Genomic DNA, 26,342 nt, shown 5'->3' on the forward strand with positions numbered 1-26,342 from the left:
CCATGCTCAGCATGGAGTCTGCTTGGGATTCTCTCTCTTCCTCTCCCTCTGCTCCCCCTACCAAAGTAAATGAAAAAATCTTTAAAAAAACTAAAAATAAAATGTATAGTTACTTATATGATGAGCACTGAGTATTGTATAGAATTGTTGAATCATTATATTGTACACTATAGAAACTAATACTGTATATTAACTACACTGGATTTAAAATAAAATAAAATAAGGTATATCTACAACAATGGAATATTATTGAAGGAACTTACACACAATAACACTAATGAACTTTAAAAACTTTATCTTTTTTTTTTTTTTAAAGATTTTATTTATTTATTTGAGACAGAGAGAATGAGAGACAGAGAGCATGAGAGGGAGGAGGGTCAGAGGGAGAAGCAGACTCCCCGCCGAGCAGGGAGCCCGATGCGGGACTCGATCCCGGGACTCCAGGATCATGACCTGAGCCGAAAGCAGTCGCTTAACCAACTGAGCCACCCAGGCGCCCCTAAAAACTTTATCTTAATGGAAAGATAAAGCACATATGATATTCCATTTATCTGGAACTCTAGAAAATAATCAATCTATAGGGATAGAAAGCAATCAGTGTTTATGGGAAATGGGAATATATGGGGAAATAAATGGGAAATAAATAGATGGGAAAATATCTCATGTTCATAGATCAGAATTAATATTGTTAAAATGTCCACACTACCAAAAGCAATCTACAGATACAATGCAATCCCTATCAAAATTCCAATGTCATTTTTCACAGAAACAGAAAAAACATCTTAAAATTTGTATGGAACCACAAAGACCCTGAATTGCCAAAGCAATCTTAAGAACAAGGATAGAATCATCACATTTCCTGATTTCAAACTATATTACAAAGCTATTGTAATCAAAGCAGTACAGTTTGGCATAAAAACAGACATAAAGATCAATGGAGCAGAACAGAAAGCCCAGAAATAAATCCACATACATATGGTCAGGTCACAAAGGATCCTAGAATACACAATGGGGAAAGGTTAGTCTCTTCAGTAAATGGTGTTTGGAAAACTGCACAGCCACATGCAAAAGAACAAAAATGGACTTCTTAACACCGTACACAAAAATCAAGTCAAATGGATTAAAAACTTGAACATAAGGCCAGAAACCATAAAACTAGAAGAAAACATAAGCAGTAAGCTCCTTGACACTGGTCTTAGTGATATTTTGGATTTGACACCAACAGCAAAGGCAACAAGAGCAAAAACAAGTGGGACTACATCAAACTAAAAAACCTTCTGCACAGCAAAGAAAACTACAAACAAAACGAAAAGGCAACGTATGCAATGGGAGAAAATATTTGCAAATCACACAACCGATAATGGGTTAATACCTAAAATAACACAAGTAAATCCTACAACTCAAGAGCAAAAAAACAAATGACCCGATTAAAAAAATGGGCCAAGAACCTAAATGGACATTTTTAGTATATGTGCTGCCGAAGCGAGCACCTAAGTGGACATTTTTTCAACAACATACTAATAGCCAACAGATCCCTGAAATGGTGCTCAACATCAATTACCAAGGAAATGCAAATCAAAACCACAATGAGGTATCAAGTCACACCTGCCATGATGTCTATTTCCAAAAAGACAAAAGAGAGAATTGCTGGCAAGGATGTGGAGAAAAGGGAACCCTGTGCGCTGTTGCTGGGATTGTCAACTGGTACAGCCACCATGGAAAATATTATGGAGATCCTTAGAAATTAAAATTAAAACTACCGTATATACGATCCAGGAATCCCATTTTTGGGTAATGGACAAAAGGAAGCCAGAGCATTATCATGAAGAGGTATCTGTAACCTCATGCTCATTGCAGTACTGCAATAGCAACGTAGGGAAACAACTTAATCTGTCCATTGACAAATGAATAAAGAAAATGTGGTATCTATTTCTCTCTCCCCTTCTCTCTGCCCAAATGCAGCAGGCTTTTCCGCACACGGAGGCCTTGTACGCCCGCCTGGCAGGGTAGGGCTGGGCTGGGCGCGATGGGGAATTCCCTCTTGAGGGCGGTGGCGAGAGGCAGGGGCGGGGCGGAGTGACGAGTTGGGGGGCGGAGCCGCGAGAAAGGGTTGGAACAGGGCGGGGCCGGGGTGGGGCGTTGCCGCAAAGGGGCGGGGCGGAGCCGAGGCGCCGGTCCCGGGTGGGGGCGGGGCGAGCGCGGCGAACCTGGGAAGCCTGTCTGACCGCGCAGTTCGCACTGCCGGGTCTGCGGCGGGCCCCAAAAGGGACCCCAGCCGCTCTCCTGATGGGGCTCTGTTTTCCCTGTCCTGGGGAGACCGCGCCTCCCTCGCCGGACCTGGTGAGTAAGGCCGCGTCCCCACGTCCCCACGTCCCCCGGTTCCCGAGTCGGCGGACCCGCGCCGCGCGCACCTGTTCTCCGGAGGGGCGCTCCGGGAGGCCCCGAGCTGTGGGCACCGGGCCGGGCCGTTGGAAGCGGGGGCGCGGGCTGGAGAGCTTGCCGGTGGGTGTCTGGTGGCGAAGACGTGTGGAAGCGCTCCGAGGAACCTTGGGTCAGGCGTTGGGACCTGAGCCGCCGACGCCTCCGTGTCGCTCTCTCCACTTCCGTTACAAAAAATCGTCCAAAGGCGGCTCCAGGGCGTTTACCTTTCGCAGACTTGGGCGAAATTGGGAGTTCGTAGGACGCAGGCGTACGCGGACGGTGCGGTGTATGGGCCATTCATGGCGATGCGGTGGATGGAGTCAGGGTGCAAAAAGAATTCCTCTCTTCGTCAGCTGGAGTGTTTAATCTTCTAGGAGATGTGCGTTTTCCTGTGTCTGTACCAACTGTTTAAAGAAGGTGCTCAATAAAGTCTCTTATACTCCTGTGCTTTATTGGATATTGTAGTAATCAGTGATTTCCCATTACTATTTCTCTCTCTTTCGAGTTCTTCCTTCTTTTAAAACAATACGGATTTTACTTTGTAAAGGGCGTACAATTTGTAACGTTGCCACATACAGCAAATAAAAATACAGGGTGCCCAGTATTTTTAACGTATTTAAATTAGAATTTTTCGATAAATTTTAGATAAAAAAATACATTTTAAAAATAGATGTGCCTCATGCAATATTTGGGACATATTTATACTAGAAATTATTCATTGTGTAGCTGGAATTCACATTTAGGTGGTTTGTGGTACAATTCATTTATACTTTTGTACCTTTCTATTTACAACAGTATCTTTACATTAATAGTCCTTACAGGTTGTTGCTAACAGAAAAGCTAAATTCCTCTGTTCTCCTATCTAAAAATTCGTTGAAGGAAATGAGTTGTTTCCGGGAAGTACATTAACTCTTCAGCCATTTGATTATGGGTACTAAAAATGACCTGGAAGTCGATATGGGAAAGTTTACCTTGTCTTTCTTGCTGCGGTTGCTTTTAAATGTTGTTAATTTTGTTTTTATGACTGTTGAGAAAATACCAATATGCCAGCATTTTTTAAGCCCTCCCCCTCTTCCCCACAGATAAACACATGGCGCACTACTTGAATGTCACTTTATCTTTGGAGTTTATTGGGGGCCACCCTAACTAAACCAGCCACTCATCATTCCATTTCTTATCCACCATACTCTTCTTTATATTTTCTCAAAACACTTACTACTATTTAACTTGATTATATTTACCTGTGTCCCCTCATTGGAATGTAAGTTCCATCTGTGTAGAAGTGTTTGTGTTTTTTCACTGCTGCATCCTCAGTACCTAGAAAAGTTCCTGAGGCATGATAGTTGCTCAGTAACTATTTGTCTATTGAATGAATGAATGTATGTATTGTGGTATGAAAAACAAAGGAACTATTAACACAGCTGCCAAGAGAATTCTATTTACTGTCTTACATATTTAAAGAATTTATAATTTATAATTATTATTATTTTTTTTTTTTTAAAGATTTTATTTATTTATTTGACAGAGAGAGACATAGCGAGAGAGGGAACACAAGCAGGGGGAGGGGGAGAGGGAGAAGCAGACTCCCCGCCGAGCAGGGAGCCCGATGTGGGACTCGATCCCGGGACTCCAGGATCATGACCTGAGCCGAAGGCAGTTGCTTAACTGACTGAGCCACCCAGGCGCCCCTATAATTTATAATTATTAATAATAGTACATGATATAAAAAGTAATATCCACTGTTTCCCAACATGGAGCAGTACCTCTTACTAATTTCCTTCAGGGCTTCCTGTCCTACAAAATGAGATTAGCTCACTTCATTGATGAACATTTCCTGAAAATACCAGGCTACTTCAAGCCACGTATTTCCTTCCTTGTCTTATTAAATATCATTTGTTTTATTATTGCCCTGACTAGCTTGTAAGCCCCTCTTTTTTTTTAAAAAAAGCAAATGAATTATTTTATAGGCCAACCTGAATATATATATGCATATATAATATGTATATGTGTCTTCTCATGTACTTATTTGAAGATATATTGATTGGAAGAATGAAATTCAGGAAGTTGGGTATTTCATAAACATTGTAAATAGTGGCAGTCTTAGTGGGACATTTTGAACAAGTACTAAATATTTTTGTAAATTGGTTATATTATCTCTAAGATACAAATTATCCATGATAATGTTTCATTTTATTTTAAAACATTTTGTTACACATTTTCTTTAGGAAGAGAAAAGAGCAAAGCTTGCAGAGGCTGCAGAGAGAAGACAGAAGGAGGTAAGAGTAGAAATAAAATTCTGCCCATGTAGATAATTGTATACTTTATTGTATACAATTGTATACTTATTCTACTTATTACTAGTATCTCTAATGAAAATGAAAATGGTGTCTGATAACCTGTAAATTTACGTGTAATCGTTTTTCAAAATGATTTCTGTATTTCTGTAGGTTACATTAATGCATTTATATCATTTAATGCATGAAAATTACAGATGTTTTCTGTAATGTGAGATGCCCCTTTAATACCCTTCTTCCTTGGGCTACCATATGATCCAGCAATTGCACTACTGGGTATTTACCCCAAAGATACAAAAGTAGGGATCCTAAAGGGTATGTGCACCCCGATGTTTATAGCAGCAATGTCCACAATAGCCAAACTGTGGAAAGAGCCAAGATGTCCATCGACAGATGAATGGATAAAGAAGATGTGGTATATATATATACAATGGAATATTATGCAGCCATCAAAAGGAATGAGATCTTGCCATTTGCAACGACGTGGATGGAACTGGAGGGTATTATGCTGAGCGAAATAAGTCAATCAGAGAAAGACATGTATCATATGACCTCACTGATATGAGGAATTCTTAATCTCAGTAAACAAACTGAGGGTTGCTGGAGTGGGGGGTGGGGTGGGAGGGATGGGGTGACTGGGTGATAGACACTGGGGAGGGTATGTGCTCTAGTAAGCGCTGTGAATTGTGCAAGACTGTTGAATCTCAGATCTGTACCTCTGAAACAAATAATGCAATAGCAGGAGGGGAAGAATGAAGTGGGGGAAATCGGAGGGGTAGATGAACCATGAGAGATGATGGACTCTGAGAAACAAACAGGGTTCTAGAGGGGAAGGGGGTGGGAGGATGGGTTAGCCTGGTGATGGGTATTGAGGGCACGTTCTGCATGGAGCACTGGGTGTTATGCACAAACAATGAATCATGGAACACTACATCTAAAACTAATGATGTAATGTATGGGGATTAACATAACAATAAAAAAATAATAATAATAAAAAAAAGAAAAAGAAAAAAAATACCCTTCTTCCTTGGGATAATATGACAATGCCTTATAAAACACTGACAGATGTGAAATTTAAGGAAAAAATACCCAATGAAAAAATGATAATATGTTTCATATAAAGCCATTGTAGAAATAGTCTAGTTCTTTATAATCAAAGATAAAACCCCTCACCTCCAAAGAAAAACCTAAAAAGCAACAGACGCCTTTTGGATACCGAATACTGATTTTTGTTGTTTTTCTGTACCACTTAATAAATTTTCTAAAGGCTGCATCCCGGGGCATTCTGGATGTTCGGTCTGTGGAAGAAAAAAGAAAGAAAAAGGAAAAAATAGAAAAACAAATGGCTGAATCTGGGCCCCCACCAAAAGGTGGGCTTAGGGTAAGTATTAAAATTTACTTAAGGTTTAATTTACCTGGAGTTTTTAAAAACTTCAGTAGCAGTCTGTTCGATAATTTCCTCTTGCAATGGATTATCAGGAAATTTTGAATTAATTTAAAAACATGAATAATAGATATTGGAAGAAGTGCCAATTTATTTGGACATTCCAATATTCATTGTAATAGATTTGCCTTCTTTTTCCCAAAAGGAAAAAAGATTGTTTTTCCTGATTATCTTAACGCTATGTCTTAGTACTTTATATAATTAATATTAATATATAGGAAACTTAATATGAGGAATATAAAGAAAATAAAAATCACCCCAAGTCATTTTGACAGGCATCATTTTTAATATCCATTATACATTAATCTTACTAAATTGGATTACACTATGGATTCTTTTTTTTAATATAACCTACATTTTTTCACTCAGTGATTTGAAGTTTTTGAGCTTTCCATTGTCACTCGTTATCATAGTTAAGTAAATGTCAATTTGGATAATAGGGTGTATGGGAGGGTAAGTGTGATACATGTACCTCCCACCTCCCAATGTAGCAATTGCAGTTCTTGACACGGGAAATATAATGATAGACAAGTTAAACAGGTCCCTGAACGTGGGGAGCTTTACAGGCTGTAGAACTATAAGGGTTCTATTTTACTTGTTAAAACTCAATAAAATAATTGTCCAGATATTAAGATTTTATTCTTTGGTCCATTTTTAAAGGAAATAAATTTCTTAAGTATATTTGTGAAAAGACAGTGTCCTGAATTTCAGTTGTTTATATTTAACTTGTCAATGATTTATTAGCACTTATTTAGCTGATTTACTGTCTTCTCAATTTGTTTTTTTAATTTTTAATTTTTTTAAGTCTAGTTAATACACAATGTTACCTTAGTTTCAGGTGTACCACATAGTGATGCAGCTTCTCAATACATTTTGCTATGCTCACTTCAAGTGTAGCTACCCTCTGTCACCATACAACACTATCACAATACCACTGACTTTTTTTTTTTGCTTCTAAAACTGTATATAAAAAAACATACATGTATATATCCTCCTAACCTGTGGGGCAGGCCATTTAGGAGCCTCCTGATCAGAGGTGATTCTGGCTCAGGAATATCACATAGGGATAAGATTTATCTGTGTGTATTTCACCATTGTATATTCATCTAATTTTGTTTAATAAAGGAAATTAAAAGAAAACAAATTTTTTATCATTAATTTTTAACAATGTGTAGAATAATTGGTTTCAATGTTAAGGTAAATAACTGTGACCTTTGTGCTTATATTTTTTTATATGCCTCCACAATAGAATAGAATAAATCTGTAAAGTAAAACGGTTGATACAAAGCCAAATATTTATCAGAAATATAGATGTTTAATTATTCCACTAAGATACAGGTCTGTGCCACCAGGTTTACTTCATAGAAGGTTCTCAAAAACAAACAAAAAATTATGAAAATTAAATTGTAGGACTGGAAGTGATGCTGAGTTTCAGTGTTTCATAATAGAAGAAATGGAGGGACTGTGCGACAATCAAAATCACATATAATGTTGTAAGAAAAAGATACTTTATATGTAGCCAGAATTAAGAAGGTACTTATTTGACATATTCTAAACTAACAAATTTCACATTAGCTTTTAAACTCTAGGAAAGAAAGCAGCTTTCTTAATTAAACCTGAAACATAGCCTGAAGCCTATAGATTAGAAATAAATTAGGCCATGTACTGCTTCTGATCCCTTCAGAAGTGCTCAGAATAAAATCATCCCAATTTTAAATTTAGTACCTATTTTCTTTGTGTACTGTTCTTACAAGAAAGCTCTCTGGTTCCACTAATAAAAATCACCCTCAAGGCCATCAAAGTTGGACAGTGGCTCATTCTTATAAACCACAACTGTTACACACTGTGTCATTTTCCCTTGGAATATGCCTAATCACTTCTATCATTAATACACTAGCTTTAAGGGACATCCTCCTTTCTCCTTGACCCATCTGCATAGATCATCAAAAGCATACAGTGAAGTTCAAAATCAATTTTTAGAGGCTCAGAGCTAACAGAAGGGGGAACATAAGACAGAGTGTGACTTTAATTTTCAAACCCCTTGGCCTAGGGTCCTTTAAAGACTGCTGCCAGGCCTGTTCTACAGGCTAGCCTGGAGGGTCCTATTATGTAGCTAGATTCTTCCCAACTGGACTCCATAGACTGAGGAAAACATGTCCTTTCCCTGTCTTCATGAACTCCACATACTCATCTCCTGACTAGCGCTGCCTAGGATAATTGGCATTGGCAATGCTCACTATCTTCTGGAAAGGCAGCCTTATTTTTTATCTTTTTAATTTCTTTTTATTGATACACAATGTTACATTAGTTTCAGGTATACAACATAGTGATCCACAAGTCTAACACTATGCTGTGCTCACCACAAGTGTAGCTACCATCTGTCACCATACAGCCCTATTACAGTACCATCGACTGTATTCTCCAAGCTCTACCTTTTTCCCCCATGACTTATCATTCCGTAATTGGAAGCCTGTATCTCCCACTACCCTTCACCCATTTTGCCCATCCTCCCACCCCCTCCCCACCAGCAACCATCAGTTTGTCTCTGTATTTATGACTCTGTTTCCGCTTTTTAATTTTTTTTGTTTTGTCTTTCTCTGTCTGACTTATTTCACTTGGCGTAATACTCTCTAGTTCCATCCATGTTGTTGCAAATGGCAAGATCTCATCCTTTCTTTTTAATGGCTGAGTAATAGTCCGTAATGTGTGTGGGGGAAGGGCACACACAGCACATTTTATCCATTCATCTAGCGATGGACACTTAGATTGCTTTCATGTCTTGGTTATTGTAAAGAGTGTTGCAGTAAACATACAGGTGCATAGATCTCTTCAAATTAGTGTTTTCATTTTCTTTGGGGAAATACCCAGTAATGGAATTACTGGATCATATGGTATTTCATTTTTAATTTTTTGAGGGATGCCCCCCATACTGTCTTCCACCGTGGCAAGGCTTATTTTAAGAGGTGAGTGTGATGCTGGCATCCGGGTGCACACTAATACCAGTACAGGATATAACAGTACAGGACTAGTGGCAGACCTCTCGGGCAGTGGCTCTCAACCCTGGCTGCATGGTAGGATCTCAGGAGGAACTTCCTAAAAAGGGTGACTCTTGTGTTCCACCTCATACCAATCAGAATCTCTGAGAGTGGAGTTTAGTCATCAAGACTCTTTTGAGCCCCTCAAGGTAGCCTAAGCCAAATCAGATTGAGAATCACTACTCTAGTGTCTTCAGAGATATATTGTGGGAAATAAGAGTCCTATGTTTAAAAAAAACCTATTTTAAAATCCTGGGTCCCATCTTGTATCCTGAATCCTTTTCTTAGAGATTAAAAAAGGCACAGTGTTCAAGTCTCTAAGAGGTCCTAAAATAAACAAAAGCAACTTTACTTGGATTAACCCTGAATTTTCAAAACTTAAATACAGATTTTAAAAAAATATGTAACACCCAATAAAATTCCTTGGATGTACATGAAAACCACTGCTCAAGAGACTGGTAAATACCTGGTACCATCCCAGGGGCTCTTTTCAGAATTTACTACTGCAGATTTGATAGAGTTGATTGAACAGAACAACAAAGTTTCTCAGGTCAAGCAAGGAAAAGACTTTGCCAAACCATTGCTTAATTTCTGCCAGTTCTGCCTCCCTGCCTCAAACAAGAATTCCTCTATTTTTATTTTATAGGTTTCATTGTTTTTATTTTGTGGTGTTTTGTTTTATTTTTCCTGAACTGATTATTGGATATTTGGGATTTAGCCACCCATTAATCTGCCCAGATATTTTGTTTTACTTCTTTATGTTTTAACCAATCATATGTCTTACTTCAGAAGTTTGACCATAATGTAAAATTATACTTCTCACTGCCACACACAGAAATCATTTTGCATTTGTATAGCCCACATTCCTATTTTTGTTCACAAGGATATTTTCACATAACTTTAAAAAAATTTACTTTTTCCCCATATATTTTTATCTTTTCTAGTGGACAGTTTCATAAGCATAACATGAGTGGAAAAGTCTACTGCCAATAACTAATATCTGCAATCAAGTGGACGTCCTCAGCTTACTTTCTTCTCTGAATAAATGAAGATTCAGACTTTGCAATTTTAGTGCCATGAAATGCAGTCAGTGCTTTTTCAATATTGATATACTGAAAATGCTTTTGATTTTCAAACTTAGAAAATGCCAGACCTTTCATTAAATACTTATTTTCTTATATTTGCTCTTCTGCAGGCAGTAGGCAATTTGCCATTTTTTAGTAGTTAAAACATGGACCTAAATAGTGAATAAATATATATTGCATGTAAAAAGTCTGCATACATCTCAGACATTAAAATTTGCCATTGTATTTTCTCTCCTTTATAAAATGACCTCGCAGTCTATAGTTTTCTGCTTAGCCTTGTATCTCTTTATTTCATTATCTGTGAAGGCTTTCGCTTAAACTTATGGACTTTGTGCCTTTAAACTGGTCATCAGGGAAAATTTTGAAAAATCATTTGAAGGGCTTATGTGAAGGAACAATGTAAATTTTTATAACTTGCTAAGTAATGAAAATTTGTAGAAAATTATGAATTTCTCCTAATTTATTTTCTATTTCTGTGGCTTATAAAATTAACATTTGATGTTTTACATTGCAATAAATTTGTTTTTTTGCTTGCTGAATTTAAAATTATATATTAGTAGTACCATCAGAGGGCAGTGATGTACTATTACACAATATCAGATTCAGCTCTAAAGATCTTTGTAGAAACGGAATGAATTAAACTAAGAATCTGGATGGGCTATACTGAGTAGTAATATATTTGTCCAAATTTCACAGGTGTTTTTATTCTTTTATATTTATTAAAGAATGATCATAAGATTTGTACAGATGTGAAATTGCCAATGCAAATGTGAATGTATTGAAATAGAAACATGTAGGTACTGTATTTTAAAAGGTCTACTTTAAACATAAAAATACTATGAGGTAATTCTATGGGATTCAGAGTCATAAATTTTTCAGATTTGTGTTTATTAGTAACATGAGTTTATAGCATTTTTGTTTTTTGAGTGTTTCTAGTGTATAATAAGCTAAAATAGAAGAATTGCTGTATCTTTTAATTTGGTTGCTCTTTTGGATGACAGGGCCACAATCTGAGTCCTAAATTAGAATTCATACATAGTAAGTGCCAATAGGGATTATAAATTAAATAGACCAGCTCACTTGATTTACAAAAAGAAAATCAAGCCATTATTGTGCTCATCCTTCCCACAAGACTTACGTCATATAGCAGTATATTGTATATGTTAATTTTAAAGAGTTTGAACTATAAGTCTTGACTCTTGATTGGAAAAATTACTTTTTTCTATTGTGGTATAAAATAGTTTATGAATATCCAGTCAAGACATACATTTATACAGGCTCAATTTTCTTCATCCTTTAGAAGATTAGTGGTATTTTTGTTCACAAAGGATAGTGAAATCATTAAATTGTATTATAGAAATAAAATTCTTGACTTTATGAACATGATTAATTTTTCCAAGGCAGAAAGGAAAAAAGATCCTCAATAGCTGAATAGATATAGAACCAGAGCATATTATCCTTGAACTGTGCAAATCCTTTCTTCTGCTTTAATATAGAAAGAATAATTTTATCTGTACTACGTCTTAAGAATTACAGCTTGGGTTGGTGTAAACAAAGGTTTATATCCAGGGGATAATGCCCTATTTCTAATGGAGTTTATATCCAAATACCATGCTTATTTACTATTGAACCATGAATGATTTGTTGGTGTATTGCCTTCTGGGAACAATGGGATATGCTGCTCCAGCCAATCATGCATGGCCTGCCTCCATGGGTTATAATCAGCTTTCCCCAAAACCACATGGGATGCATGGGCTAAGTGATAATACTAAAACGTTAAGAGTAGTTTTAGGAAGGGGAAGGGAAAAGAGGAGATGAGATGCTTGGGAGGAAACTAGTAAGTGACTACTTAAAAAAAAAAAATTGCACATATACATCCAAGCATCTCCCTCATCAAGTTATGAATCAGTTCCTGATGGAAACCTTAACTTGGAACCAATTTCCCATAAATCATAATTTAAATAGGAAAACATGGTGTAATGCTTAATATGTCACCCAAACCCTCCAACAAATTACTAAAATATAACTGAAACAGTAAAATACATATTTGTTAACTATCATGTTAAGATGTAAAATGCTAAAACTACTGCTTCTTAATTCTAATCATCAAACTAATATGACTGGTAACAAAAAGTTGTATATTATCACACAGCCCCTTTGTTGACATGCTGCATGTTTTTTTTTAAACATCTATATGTGCTGCTATGGTTCCACCGATTGTATTTGGAATGTAACTAATAGTTTTCACACACATGGTTTGTTATAAATCTGTATTGCCTTATGCAGACACAAATATACATTTTTCCTATATAAAAATTGACTTTGGCCATCTCTTTAACAAAATTTTATCTTTACTATGTATTAAATAATTAGAACTTGGGTAAATGGTTAAGGAAACCATGACACTTTCATCTCTTTGGGATGAATGAGAACAACAGAGCTAAAGGCTGTTGGTATGATCATAAAATCCCTGAATTTATAGCAAGGCATGCTTCTTTTTCTATACTCAAAAGGAGGAATGATATTGTTAGTGTCCTGTTTTCTAGAGAGAGAGCAAAATAATATAAAGGTTCTAGCTATCATCCTTGATACCCCAGGAGAATTGACGTCAGCTTTGAATTTTCCTTTTCTCCTCCAACAGTTCAACTTGTTTATCTTCACTAAGAATTATCCTGTGCCCTTTGAAGAAAAAGTAACTTGTCAGTTTTAGTTTCAGATAATATCTGCATAAATAGGTCAGTAAGAGACAGGTAGGTAGATACGCATCCCTATCTGTGTTGACATTTAAGGTGTGCGGTGTTTTTTTTAACATTTTCAAACAAGCATCTCAAATTCCCATGACCACATGTGCTTTAAGTTGATTCAAATGTGGCTCCATAGCCATTTTCTTTGACATTCTCAAAAGCCACTAAGAAGGCATTTGTGTATTTCACAGACTTTGAACGAGTTTTGGGTTGATTCAGAGAAATTTGTTTCAACAACTCAAACAGTTTAACTTTCTCATATGACATAACTTTTTATTATCCTGTTCTCCTTATTCTAGATATGTTTCATCTTGCAAATATTGCCTCTAAATATGATTATTATTGTCTGAGAACTGAATATTCATAAATTACTTGACCTGGATATGACACTTTATTATATCCCTGATTGTATTGCCTATTTTTATAGCACCATACTTAAGTTTCAAATTAATGTCCTCTAGTCACAGACAGGTTTGAGCCCACTTAGCACTTTCAACATTTTCAAACATGCCTCAAATGGAACAGATTAATTTTGCACACAGACTGACTCTTTCTAGGCTATTTTTCTGAAATCTGTTTTGTCACATAAATCAGAAGTCCAGTTATCCTAACTCCTTACTCTACCTAATTCCTAAGGTGCTCTTTTCTCATTCTACATTTCTCAGATAGCTAGGTTATAAGTAACAGACATACTTAGAGTAGGTTAAAAAATACCATGCATCTCATGTAGACAATTCTTAAGTACACACAAATCTGTAGAACTAATGAGTTTGGAAAGGTTCCAGAATACTAAATATATGAAAATGTCATTTCTATTTCTATATGCAAGTAATAAATCTTAAAATTAAGCTATGGTGAGCACTGTGAATTGTGCAAGACTGTTGAATCACAGATCTGTACCTCTGAAACAAATAATACATTATATGTTAAAAAAAAAAAAAAAGATAGGAGGGGAAGAATGAAGGGGGGAAATCGGAGGGGGAGACGAACCATGAGAGACGATAGACTCTGAGAAACAAACTGAGGGTTCTAGAGGGGAGGGGGGTGGGAGGATGGGTTAGCCTGCTGATGGGTATTAAAGAGGGCACGTTCTGCATGGAGCACTGGGTGTTATATGCAAACAATGAATCATGGAACACTACATCAAAAACTAATGATGTAATGTATGGTGATTAACATAACAATAATTAAAAAAACACAATAATTTCAATGATAGTATCACATAGAATAAAATACTTAGGAGAAAGGAAGTAAAAGATCTGAACTAAAATCTACAAAGCACAGTTGAGAAGTTAAAAAAAAATCTAAATGGTTGGGACCATAGCATGTTTATGGCAAAAGGTATTTTGCAAATGTGATTCAGTTAATGCCCTTAAAATGGGGGAGATTATATTGTATTATCTAGGTGGACCCAATCTAATCACATGGATCCTTAAAAGCAGAAAATCTTTCCAACCTGTGGTTCCAAAGAGATGTGAATAAACAAGTATCATTGAGATACCATATTGCTGGCTTTGAAGACAGAGGAAGGACATGAGCCAAGGAAATCAGGCAGCCTCTAGAAAGCGGAAAAAGCAAAGAAACGGATTCTCTCCTAGGCTCCTCAGAAGAGATCACAGCCCTGCTGACATCTTGATTTTAGCCCAGTGAAACCATCTCAGATTTCTCACCTATGAATCTATAACAATAAATTTGTGTTGTTTAAGCCACTAAGTTTCTGGTAATTTGGTACATTAGCATAGAAAACACAATAGATGAAGGGATTAATATTATTTTTGTTAACCTATACATTTTTAAACTAAATTAGTGACATTTTAATTATTAAAGACAGATATGTTTATGGAAAAATGTAAGCACAGGAGAAAGTTTTGATGAAAACATTGCGGATACAGAGAAATTTAATGCTAATATTAATTTAAGTAACATAAAAATCAAATCACTCAATGTATTTTAAAAGATATTACAATTATTACTGTTCCAAGGTGATTTTATTTCTGACAAAACTTTAAATTTTTTTCCCCAGAATGATTCTCCCACTTCCAGCACCACCAAATTATACAATGCCTGTTGTTTAAAAACTTCACAAATAACAGGCTGTGTGTACTTTGACTAAATCAGTCCAGTGACAAACTGAGATACTTCCTCCCTTTCTGGAGCCAGAAAGGTGGATTTTTGGTTGTTGTTAAAAAATGAGGAAATGACAAATTAACTCTACCTATATTTATGATACCTAGGCTAGCACTTAAGGGATTTACCTATGATAGTATCTAGATTTTCTGCTGAGGTGAACAAACCATGCCATCACCCAGCTGCCCAAAGTGAAGAAGCACTAGCTAACCCTAATTTGACCCTTCCTAGAACTCTCAGGGAAAGTCGCCATTTGAAGATGATCTTTATTTGAGAATGAAGCATTGATATAGAGACAGATAATATTTTTTAATTTATCTTTTTTAATTCTTGAATCAGTGAGGACAATAGTTTGCTGTTTATGGGTACAAAACAGCCCTGTCCTAGGTATACAAGGGTATACGTAAGTCTGTAACATCATCAGCTACAGTAAATTTACTTTACTAGACAGCATAGCAAAGTAGGATTAACTAAAGATATATTTTCATATGAAAATGCTTTAAAATAACATGAAGTCAATGAACATTTGACTGTACAATTTCCTCTGTCAAAATATAAATGTATGTCAGCTTATGTGTGTGAATTATACTAAGTCAGTCTCAACACAGCCATGTGCTAAGGAATGTGTGAAACACTTCATGAGCAATTCTTTAAGGGCTGTACTGAAAACTTCCAAAAGTACCCCAGATATTTGGCCATAGATAAGAAATAAACTTTAAGGCAATCTTCCAAGCGAATGTAAACTTTTCTGAAGTGGCCTTTCCAGTAAAGTATTACTGTTGTTAACACTCTGTACTTATTTATAGTGCTGTTGAGTATTTTTTAGTAGCACATTATCACACTAATTGTCACTTTTTTTAAAAAATTAGCTTAAAAATCCTGCAATTATAAAAGTGTCTGGGGTGCTTTTTGTAGACATAAGGCAGGTAATTCCTGTTGGCTGATGTAGAAATCCTAAATATTTTCTTCTAAGAGCAGTTTTTATCTCTAGCTAAAATTGTATTTCTAATAATGTACTAAAGACTGTTCACATATTGAGAAATAATAATTTGCTACACTTTTTCTAATTTAAATCTGAGTTTAGAATTTCTTTTAATTGGTCATTTTCTACAGAAGCATCAAAATAAATAGTGCTACTCTCTGAACGCTTTTCAATGATAACGACATTTTTCTGTCTGTTAACGCCTTTTTCCAAAGTAATTTTCAGAGCATGTGAACTAAACTGACTACACTGGAGAAGTGGGTACAGGCCATTATGAGGGTCCCCTTGCAGCGACCAACTAGTTTCATTTAACCTCCTTCTTAGCCTTATAATTGGCAGAGACCACCAGGTAATTATCCGGATTCATGTCCTTAAGGGTTGGAGATTTGCTCTGGATGGGGGATGTTTTGCCATCCACACGGGAGATCTGCAGCATGCGGCAGGGGTCGTGTTTCAACAAATACCCTGCAAACGTTTCCCATCCTCCTCCCACACGGACCATGACATGTTTGTTATGCAGCATCTGAAATGAGAGGAGAACAAAAGGATTACATTCTGCGAATTCTTACAGTATCTCAAATCAACCTTCATTTCTAGCCCTGTTACTGTTTTTTGTCTGTCTTGTTTTTCATGCCCCATTGTTTTCCTACTTGGTGCACAGTGTCTGAGTTAGCATATAGTTTGTGAAAGAAGCTTTGTCTTTCCCATGCAAGTGGGTCACGGGTACACATCTCCAGAATTCAGCTTCACCCTGCTATGGGAATCCGGATCTATGTATAATCCCTTGTTTGGTTGAATGTGTCCAGAAGCTTCTCTCTGATGTTCCGTTATAGCCTCATCACTGCCCCCATTTTCTGCCCACTGCCTCAGATAAGTGTTCCATTATTCCCACCAAGTTATTCCCCTCTGAACCAGGATTCAAAAGACCATGGAAATGTCTGCCATTGAATATAATGTGAATAATCACACAAATACTCAATACGAAATAGAAGAGAAATGCACTCAAAAAATTTTAAGTCTTCCCCAGCCACTGAGCCCTTCAAGGCCAGATGTTGTTGAATGGCCAAACGTTTATGTTTCCCTTTACTCTTATTTTTTCTAATTACTTAAAAAAATCACTTACCTTCAGGCCTATGGGCCATGTAGAGTTCCAGATTAACAAGGCTACAGATTTAAAAAGTGAAGAATATATGGTTCTTTTTATCTAGTAAAAACATGCCAGAGCTGTAGAGGTTTGGCATGGAGAGCCAAAGAATTTGATCTTGGCTTTTTTCAAATATCAGAAAATGTAAGGTTAGGGGGAGATGTTGCTCCATCATCAAAGGCCCTGCCGACTCTGTTCCCTGCCCACAATATTATGAATCCACACTGGCACTATAATCTTGGGAAGGACATAGAGTGGTGTGAGGGGATCTGGGGAGTCATTTTCACCAAATCTACTTGAATTTCTCTTGCTGTGCAGTTTAAGATCTGGAGGTTTTTTTCTTACTCCCATCAAGTGGAAGATGATTTGTGCTCACTGCTTTCATTTACATGTGGAGAATCTGATGGAAATTCTGGACTTTTTTCGAATGCCTGTATCCACGAAATTTTGCATGTGTGTTTAGGGGTTTCGCAGACTCCCAGAAATACATCCATGGACTCAAGTTAAATCCTGATGCATGTGGTTGATGTGAAGCAGTTTCAGATGTTGTGCAAAGTAACAAAAATGTGCTGGACATCAATAAAAACCAAGACTCATGAAGAAATTGGAGTTAAATTTTACTCTACTGGTTATTCTCATTTCGAGAATAAAAATTAGAATAGAAAGGACCTTCAGAAACATCTAACTAGAAGTTTTTAGACTTATTTTGGCACCAGAATCTACTCGTGAAACAAAATCTCAGCGGAAAACCCTGTCATATAAAGCAGGCAAAAGGAGTCAGGATTCAGCTGTAACTCTTTTGCCTCCCCTGGTTCTGCCAACGGTACCGTGATCTTGTTTTTCAGATGAAGATCCCGAGGCCCAGATCTTTGGTGTGATTTGCTGAGACTAGTACCCAGATTTCCTGACTGCAGTCTAATCCTTGTCCCACAACAGTTCTTTGTAAAGCAAAATCCATCAAGGCTTTTGCTAATTTGACTGACCTACTTCCATCCCCACAAGCTCCTGTGTGTGCCTCTACCGCTTGCTTCCAAAACTTGGAGTTACCGGGACAAAAACTGCAAGGCGGGCACCCAAACAGTACTCTGCCCCTTTCTCCCTCTGTTCTAGAAAACAGCTGTGCCTCTTGTTGATGTTCTGGCACCTCCTAGCCCTGTAAATTACATTTAAGAGTTGCCTCTAAACATCCTAGCTATGAATGCCTGGCAGAGTGCCCAAATTCACTTGACTATGAGCAGGCTATTTCAACCAGAAGGAATCACCAGTCAGTACAGTTTTTAGACAATTCGTTAACTCTGGAAAACAGTGAAAGAAATGTTTTTCTGCTTGGCATATACGATCATTTAGGTACAAACTCTTCCTGCAGATTCTTTAATGAATCCACGCATGTGAAGTGGATCCAGCATGAAACAGAGTTATGCTGAATGTGAATAACATGGGAAATTAAATTTCTGCCCACCTTCTCTTCCATATCCTTTCAATAGTGAATCAACAACCTATAATTTGCTAAGAAGGTCAGTGGTCAAACTGAACAACAGTTTCAAGCATGGGATTAAGATTTCACAGCCATAAGCATTTACATCCTTGACTGTAGAGATTTAAATTCCATGCCTTATCTTAGTATGTGCTAAGTCTCAAAAAATAGTAACACCCATCCCCATCTCCATAAACTAAACCCCTACTGTTGAACCTAAAAGAAAATTAACCTGCTATAAACCACACTACTCTCAACTCTACCCTCTCTCCCCCCACAGTGCTTGCCCTACAAAACCCCAGCCTTGGATTAAGTGTATAATCTTCTAAATCACAGGAGAGAAGCTGAGCTCCCACTGGAAGAACTCTTTTCATCTCAGGGATTAGTGACATTAGGCCAATTGCCCTAATTGATCCTTTTGGTTTTGGTCAGTTCCATTTCCTGCTTCTCCCTATTCTCAAACACACTACCCATCTCTGTCCTCCTCATTCTGCTGTTGGCTTCACCATCAAGCATGGCTTTCTCTCTTAGCATCTCCACTGGCTAATTTACTCCAATCTGTACTTATCCATTTCTCCACTTTCTTCATCACAGAAAGAAGTCCTTCATCCAAAGTCAACTCCTCCCCATATGTCCTAATTCCCATTACCACCATGCAGAAGTTCCTGCATCAAACATCACATCTCTCTACTCTCTCTCTCCAACTTACTGTACAATAGTCCTTATCCTTCAGGGGATAAACATACCCAAGCCTTTCTCACTCTTGTCCAAAGCAAAACTCTGCTCCTTCCATCCCAGGCTTCTTTGTTCTCACACCTTTTCCTTACATCTGAGCTTACACGTGATGTCTTCGCTTCCAACTTTCTATTCACTGTCCAGCCCACTACACATTGCTTCTGCCCCACCTGTTAACTGACTACACATTGAAGGGAATCAGATGGTTTCTAGAATTGTCAAATCCAATGGATGGTCCTTAATCCTTGTCTTTCTTGATCACTCAAGTAAGGTATCTGATAGTATTGACCACTCCTTCCGTGAGACTCCCTACTCCTTTATTCTGACAAGAATCCCTCTCCTGGACCTCCTCCTACCTCTCTCTTTGTACTTTCTCTGCCTCTTTCATAGGTTCTATTTCTTCTGCCTACTTTTAAGCTTTGCTGTTGCAAATGATTCTGAAGGATTCTGTCCTTCTCCACTGCTTTTCTCACTCTGACCACACTGTATCTGGAACCTCGCAGCTTTCTCTACTATCTGCTTTAGTCTCTCAAATTATAGTTCTGGCCCTTGCCTCTTCCCTGAGCTTCCAAATGCAAGGGCATAACCAGTCCACCACCTTCCCCCTTCAACTGAAGGCTCCACAGGCCTTTCCTAAAAGAGTCGGTAGGATGAGCATTCTCCGTAACTAGTCAGACACCAAAAACATTCATTTCTCCCCAGAATGATTCTCAGCATCTATGTTATTGTTGCTGCCATTCATTTCAGCACCTCAACTTTTTCTGTGGGCCACTGTAAGGATCTCACTGCCTCTAGCCTGTCTGAATTTAGCAAATCCATTCCCACCAAAGGGAATTCCATAAATGCCTGTTTGATTGTCTCCTGCCTAAATGCCTTCACTAGCTCCCTCTCCCCTATAGGCTAATATTCAGTTCCCTTTATTTGCATACATTATTCACCAAGACCACTCCTGCCAGCCTCACCTGCCCTTCCTTGAGCTCTGGGACACATGAATTATTTTAGTTCTATGTTCCCAGATAACACAGCCTTTCATGCTTTTGCATGTTTGCCCCTAAATGTAGAGTGTCTTTTCTGCTTTGCCCTCCCTACTTACCAGGACCACAAACATTAATTCAAACATCACCTCTGCCTGAAAAATTCTCCACGATCACCTTCCTTACCAGATAAGTGAATGCTTCCTCGCTGTATGCTGTTTAGATTACATGTGATTTCATTGTTTCACTCAGTCTACTGTAATTGCCAATTTACCTGCCTGCCTCTTTTAATAACATGTGAGCTCTCTGAAGAGAGTGATGATAGATTTCTCCTTTCTTAAATCTCCCATATGCGAGCTCAGAGCAGTATCAATATTATAATCATATTAATACTCTTTCTCGTGTATATTTCCACAGGCTCTACCTAACTTTGCTTAACTGATGATGTCATTTTCAGCATTACTCCATTTTTAGATGGGAAAACTGATGCTTTTAGAAGAACTGATGCCCTTAAGCAACCTGTGGCACAAATCAATGGAAGAACTGAACGAGAATCAGTTTTTTTTCCCCATTAGGCCACACCCACTGATTCTGTGAAACTCTTAGACTTGGATTTTCATATCTGCTTAGTTGCTTACTAGTGAAATTTGCACAGACAAGGAACTATCAATGTCGGAAACAGTAATAAGCAGCTTAAGCAAATTAAATGCCCATGTAAAATGATTTATGGTGCTATGTTCTAATAAACCCCATATACACATTGAATTTCATTTCAGAAGATTATCTTGTAGTGGTCCCAATTACTTCAGAAATAAACATGTGTCAAGTGCAGGTAATAGGACAGAATATATTTATAGCCAGATAGCTGTCGGTCTAAGTAGGACTAGGCTTTGATTCTCTGTTCAGTTACAGTGCCTTTATTTTTAATGCTTCACAATATTGAACAATTTTGTGTTCTCCATTCCAAAAGATAACTCATCTTGACTGGTAGCATCCATGCACATGGCAACTGAGTATTTAGTATTGGTTTTTTGTGCTGTTATTTGGTGCATTTCTTCTCAAGCAAAGAAAAATAAGTTAGAATTGCTACAAATCTTCTCCAAGACTGCATGTTACAAAGTGGTAGTGTTTGCTTGCACCTTAGGCCTACCCTTTCTGTTGCTAGTTTTTACAAGGGGCCTCATTCCTCACCATGCCTTTGATCCTACCAAAAGGAAGAAGATTCATTACTGACTTAGCAACATCTCTCAATGCTGAAAGGAAAAAAACAAAACAAAACAATAACAAAAATCTGTCTCCACGTTTCTCCCAATGGCCTTGATGAAGTTTAAGCAGATCTGGGTTGTTGCAGACACTGCAAATATTTTCTTTTTTGGTGGCTATGAGTGGTATATATTCCTTGCCCAAGAAGAGAACCAGTATGCCTCAAAGTCATGTTTTTGTTTTTTAATAATTTCTTTCAGTAATGGGGGAAAAAAATTCTCATTCTTATCAAGGGCATTTGCTTTATGCCTTGTCCTATTCTGATGCAATTATGTGTTGTTTTCCAAGGAGGCCTCTATTGTATGCGCCAGCAACAGGGAACCCTTTATCTTAGATGAAATAGAGTCATAGTATTAGAGCACCTACTAGGTGCCTGGTAACCTACAGATATGCCTTATTAAAATAAAGAGAGTAAAAACAACACTGAGGCCATTGGCAATTCTCTCATTTCACAGGTGTATGAACAGGAGAAGAAAGGGGCACACAGGGGGCTCCCCAGAGCCACACTAGAAATCACATCTCCTTTATCCCCCACCTAGTGCAGGGCCTTACAATTAAGGAGTTGTACTCTTCCAGAAATTATTATTCTAAAAAAGAATCCAATATTTAAAGATGGGTGAATCACTTAATATATTGACCCAGCAGGTGTTAATAACATGTCCGGTAAGTCCTAACTCTGTTTTACTAGATACAATGCACGTTTTGTTAGGTTACAATGTGCAATCTAAAGCCTGCTTTCTTAGCACCACCTTTCAATCTTATTTTCCTAACATTATAAGGTAAAAAATTATCTCATAACCAACCAGTTCTGTAACTCATCCAGATACTTAATTCAAAGGGGAAAAAATGGAAAGGAAATAAGGTAATTCTCCCATATCAAGTTAGAACACAACGGAAAATTTTAAAGTTGTAGAAATGATTCACCAACAGCTCCCTACCAATGCTGGGGTCACTGTGGTATCAGGGGTCCAGAGCTCTGGCTCTTACGATATAATAGGATTTCAGAAAGGAGATTTTTTTCCCCTTAATTTTGTAGCTTGGAGAGACAGACTGGAATCACATTATGTGTTGGTATTAAGGAGCTTCAAGCAAGGACAGTATGAATTTTTCTTCTTCTTGGGAACATTAGTCTTTAGAAACAGAAATACATCAGCTCAGTTTTTGTTGACAAGGCACAGCTGAAATCTATGTAAATCACACAAAATTATATGTTTTACTAAATGGAAAAAAAAAAGGGTCACCTAAGAGAGCCAAAAATATATTATGGGTTTATTGGTGATGTATTTATTTTTAAGCTATATTATACAAGCAATAAACAAAAATAGCATCAACAAAAATAAACAATAAGTGAAAGAAATGTCTTTGGGTAAACATAATTTATATGCTTCATATTCATATTTGGTAGCATTATCTTATCAATTCCCCAGTACAGATATGCGTGAATATTTGCATCTGTCCTAAACTATAATTCCTATGAAAAGTTTTAGGTGTCACCACTTTCTTAGCAAAACACTGACAAATCTCTTTCATTCCGATTTGAATCTTGTGTTTGTGACCTTGAAAACTGAGGGAAACAGGAGTATCTGTCAAATTGTCTGAAAACTGATATCAGTAGCCCCTGAGGCTATGAAAGCTTCCAAGCAGGATGCCCTCATCATCTCTCACACTTCGCCACTGCCCCCTCTACTCCAGTGCCCCAGTGCTCTTTCTAAAAGGAAAATCTGATCAGGCCACCGCCTTGCTTAAAAACCGTGCATGGGTCTCCATTGTCTGTAGTGTTTCTTAGCCATTTTCAGCTCCAGCCCACCTGAGGAAAATGACTCATCCTCATCAGCACAAGAAGCCTGCGGCAAAGATTCTGGAAGAGCAGTGGTGTGAACACACATGAGCGCGTATGTATGTGTGTAGGGACAGGGCAGAATCTGCATCTCGAGGGTGGGTAGAAGTACATGTAATTTGAAGAACCAACTTGCTAGTGATTCTGGTACCCCCTCTCCTATCTCTGTCTGTCCTCTGCCAGCCATGAGAACAACTTGCCTGACACACAAAGCATTTCATGGTTCAGCTACAATTCCTTCCCCACCTTCTTCCTCACTATGCCTTAATGTTGTCCAAGTTGTGCATTGCACAATGATGCAGCTATTGTGTGGCCCTACCTGTCAGTGCCCACGCCTATACTCCAAATTACCTAACCCACAGATATTTTGGACTCCTTGGAATCCCCTAAAAGTTTCATAACTATTTACAGAGAAGGCAGAGAATTGTTCTGTATTCACCAGGTAAATTAAAGTGAGTCCCTTTCTTTGGCCATTCGACAAATATTTATTGAGTGCCCATTGTGTTCTTGAAACTGTACTAGGCCCCCAGGGCCTCAAATTTACTAAGGAATAACCTTGCCTGGCACTCAATAAATGCTCGTTTAAATGAATGAAGAAACAATGTTAACTCCTACTAATGCCCCACCCAGGCATCACTGCCTTTATGGAATATTTTCGTACTCTCCAACCTTTAGATTGTTTCTGAGGGGACCTTGAGATTTTCCTGCACAGACCTCAAGCAGAGTACCTATCATATTTTGTTGTCTTATTTCCTTGTCCATCTTTCTCTAATTTCCTCTCACCTCTTTAAAGGGTCACATTCTACTCAGCTTTGTATACCTGGCAACAATTACAATGTGTGATATGTAGAAGACATTACTTATTTACAGAAAAGAAAAAGGAAAAGATGAAATGATTTGTCTTTATGAGGGAGAGTCTGAAAAAACCAGGATGTGAATGAAAATCCACATTGACCACTGCTTAGAGGATTCCTTTGAGAGAAAGACGAATTTTGGGTCAAAAAACAAAGTAACAGGAATCATACAGGAGAGAGTGAGATTGAATTAAGAATCAGTAGAGCAATGAGCAGGAGAGACAGAAAGAAGAAGGGGGAAGGGAGGAGAGAAGAAGAAAATATCCCCAATGGATCCAGAATCAAGTATATTATTCTCTTCATTATCTCCCTTCACAGAGTCTCATTACATCTGGAATGCAGTTTTTAGAATATACCATTCACTATAGTAGAAAATGACTTAATAAAAATTTCACTCCCTCCAAATACACAACCTAACAGCAGAAGAAGGGAAATAATTAAGATAAGAGCAGAAATAAAAAATAAAGTAGAACAGATCAATGAAACTAGAAGCTGGTTCTTTGAAAGAATTAACAAAATTGATAAATCCTTAGCCAGACTTATCAAAAAGAAAAGAAAGGATCCAAATAAATATTATCACAAATGAAAGAGGAGAGATCAAAACCAACACCGCAGAAATACAATTATAAGAGAATATTATGAACAATTATATGCCAACAAATTGGGCAATCTGGAAGAAATGGAGAAATTCCAGAAACATATAAACTATCAAAACTGAAACAGGAAGAAATAGAAAATTTGAACAGATCCACAATCCTTTTTCTCTTTTAATGCTCAGCATAACCCTGGCTCTCATTAAGCCCTTCCCCATGTCACTGACCACAACACCTCCTATTTCTTCCCAGTCTGTGAACTGCTCTCCACCACAGCCATCCTTTTAAGAGACAACTCTCTCTGACACTGACTGCCTTGAGGAGCAAGCCACCTAAATATAAATCAATGCAGGCTCCTGGGATATCATATGCTTCCTAACACCTCCTCATCAACCCCATTCACCGTGTGTTTTTACAAGCCATCATAACTTGAGTGAAAATATTGTTTTTAGAACGCAGTCATCTGCTCTCCAGAGAAAGAGTGTTAAATTAATTTATAGGACAACAGACTCTGTCATCAACTGATATTATCCTGAAATGTCATATGCTCAAAATTGGGCGACTGGGAATTCAGCTGGCTGCCTAAGGTACGTGGACACATGGAGGAGTAAGGTGGCAGGTGTTCAGTCGCTAGTCTGCCATGTTAAAAGCCTGCTCCCTGCACCTTCAAGGTAAGAGATAAGGTCACCTGTTAACAGGGCAAGTGAAGTTCTGTTGGCCACAGATGCCACGTGAAGGCTTCTTTGTCAAAGGTTGGAGCTTCAGCTCAACCTCTCTAGCTGTTTGAAATTATAAATGGTTAAATACTACCCCAATAGACAAGCTTGTAGAATTATCACTGTTTGCCAAACACTTTTCACATTTGTTGTTTCACTTTTATCTTCCTAATAGTCCTTTCTGCCCTTTTCTTAGATGAAGCTTCAGAGAGATGAGTAACAGTCAACAGAGCAGAAGCTGCCATTTGCTTTGACCCTACCAGACTGCCTAGACACAGTCACCACTAACTATCTGGATAGCCCTCAGATACGATTTAATCTCTCTGTGCCTCACTTTCTCATCTGCAGAATGTTTATAACATAGAGTTTTTTGAACAAAGAATGTGTAAGCATGTAGTAATATTGCCTGGCACATGATACCCAACAGTCGTCTGCCACTGTTGTTTTGTTGTTGTTGTTGTTGTTGTTGTTATTATTATTACAATAATAATATTCTTATTGTGATGATGGTGGTAAGCTTCTTACAGATTTTATTTCAGTTAATTCTTGAAGCAACTCTAAGTGGATTGCACTGTTATCCGCATTGACAGATGAGAAAATGGCAGCTCCAGAAAGGGGAA

General features: G+C 37.7%; 2 protein-coding genes across 3 annotated transcripts in view; one reads left to right on the forward strand and one right to left on the reverse strand.

Annotated features, from left to right (window-relative positions):
• Positions 1 to 2,652: 2,652 nt before the first annotated feature.
• On the forward strand, positions 2,653 to 12,622 carry LOC110576651 (small VCP interacting protein). The gene is given in 5 exon segments (XM_021685866.2): positions 2,653 to 2,777; positions 2,780 to 2,800; positions 4,647 to 4,697; positions 5,983 to 6,096; positions 10,139 to 12,622. Coding segments are annotated over 5 exon segments (258 nt in total). The 5' UTR covers positions 2,653 to 2,720; the 3' UTR covers positions 10,154 to 12,622.
• Positions 12,623 to 16,203: 3,581 nt separating this feature from the next.
• GAS2 (growth arrest specific 2) overlaps positions 16,204 to 26,342 on the reverse strand; it is a 118,874-nt gene continuing 108,735 nt past the window's right edge. The window contains exon 7 of one of the 2 annotated variants that reach the window (XM_021685865.1): positions 16,204 to 16,655. In XM_021685865.1, the coding sequence (XP_021541540.1) occupies positions 16,437 to 16,655 (219 nt within the window). In that variant the 3' untranslated portion in view covers positions 16,204 to 16,436. The remainder of the gene's footprint in view (positions 16,656 to 26,342) is intronic. The other variant, XM_044919543.1, reaches the window with a different exon arrangement.

This window comes from Neomonachus schauinslandi, chromosome 11 (assembly GCF_002201575.2).
Source record: "Neomonachus schauinslandi chromosome 11, ASM220157v2, whole genome shotgun sequence".
NCBI classification, from domain to species: domain Eukaryota; kingdom Metazoa; phylum Chordata; class Mammalia; order Carnivora; family Phocidae; genus Neomonachus; species Neomonachus schauinslandi.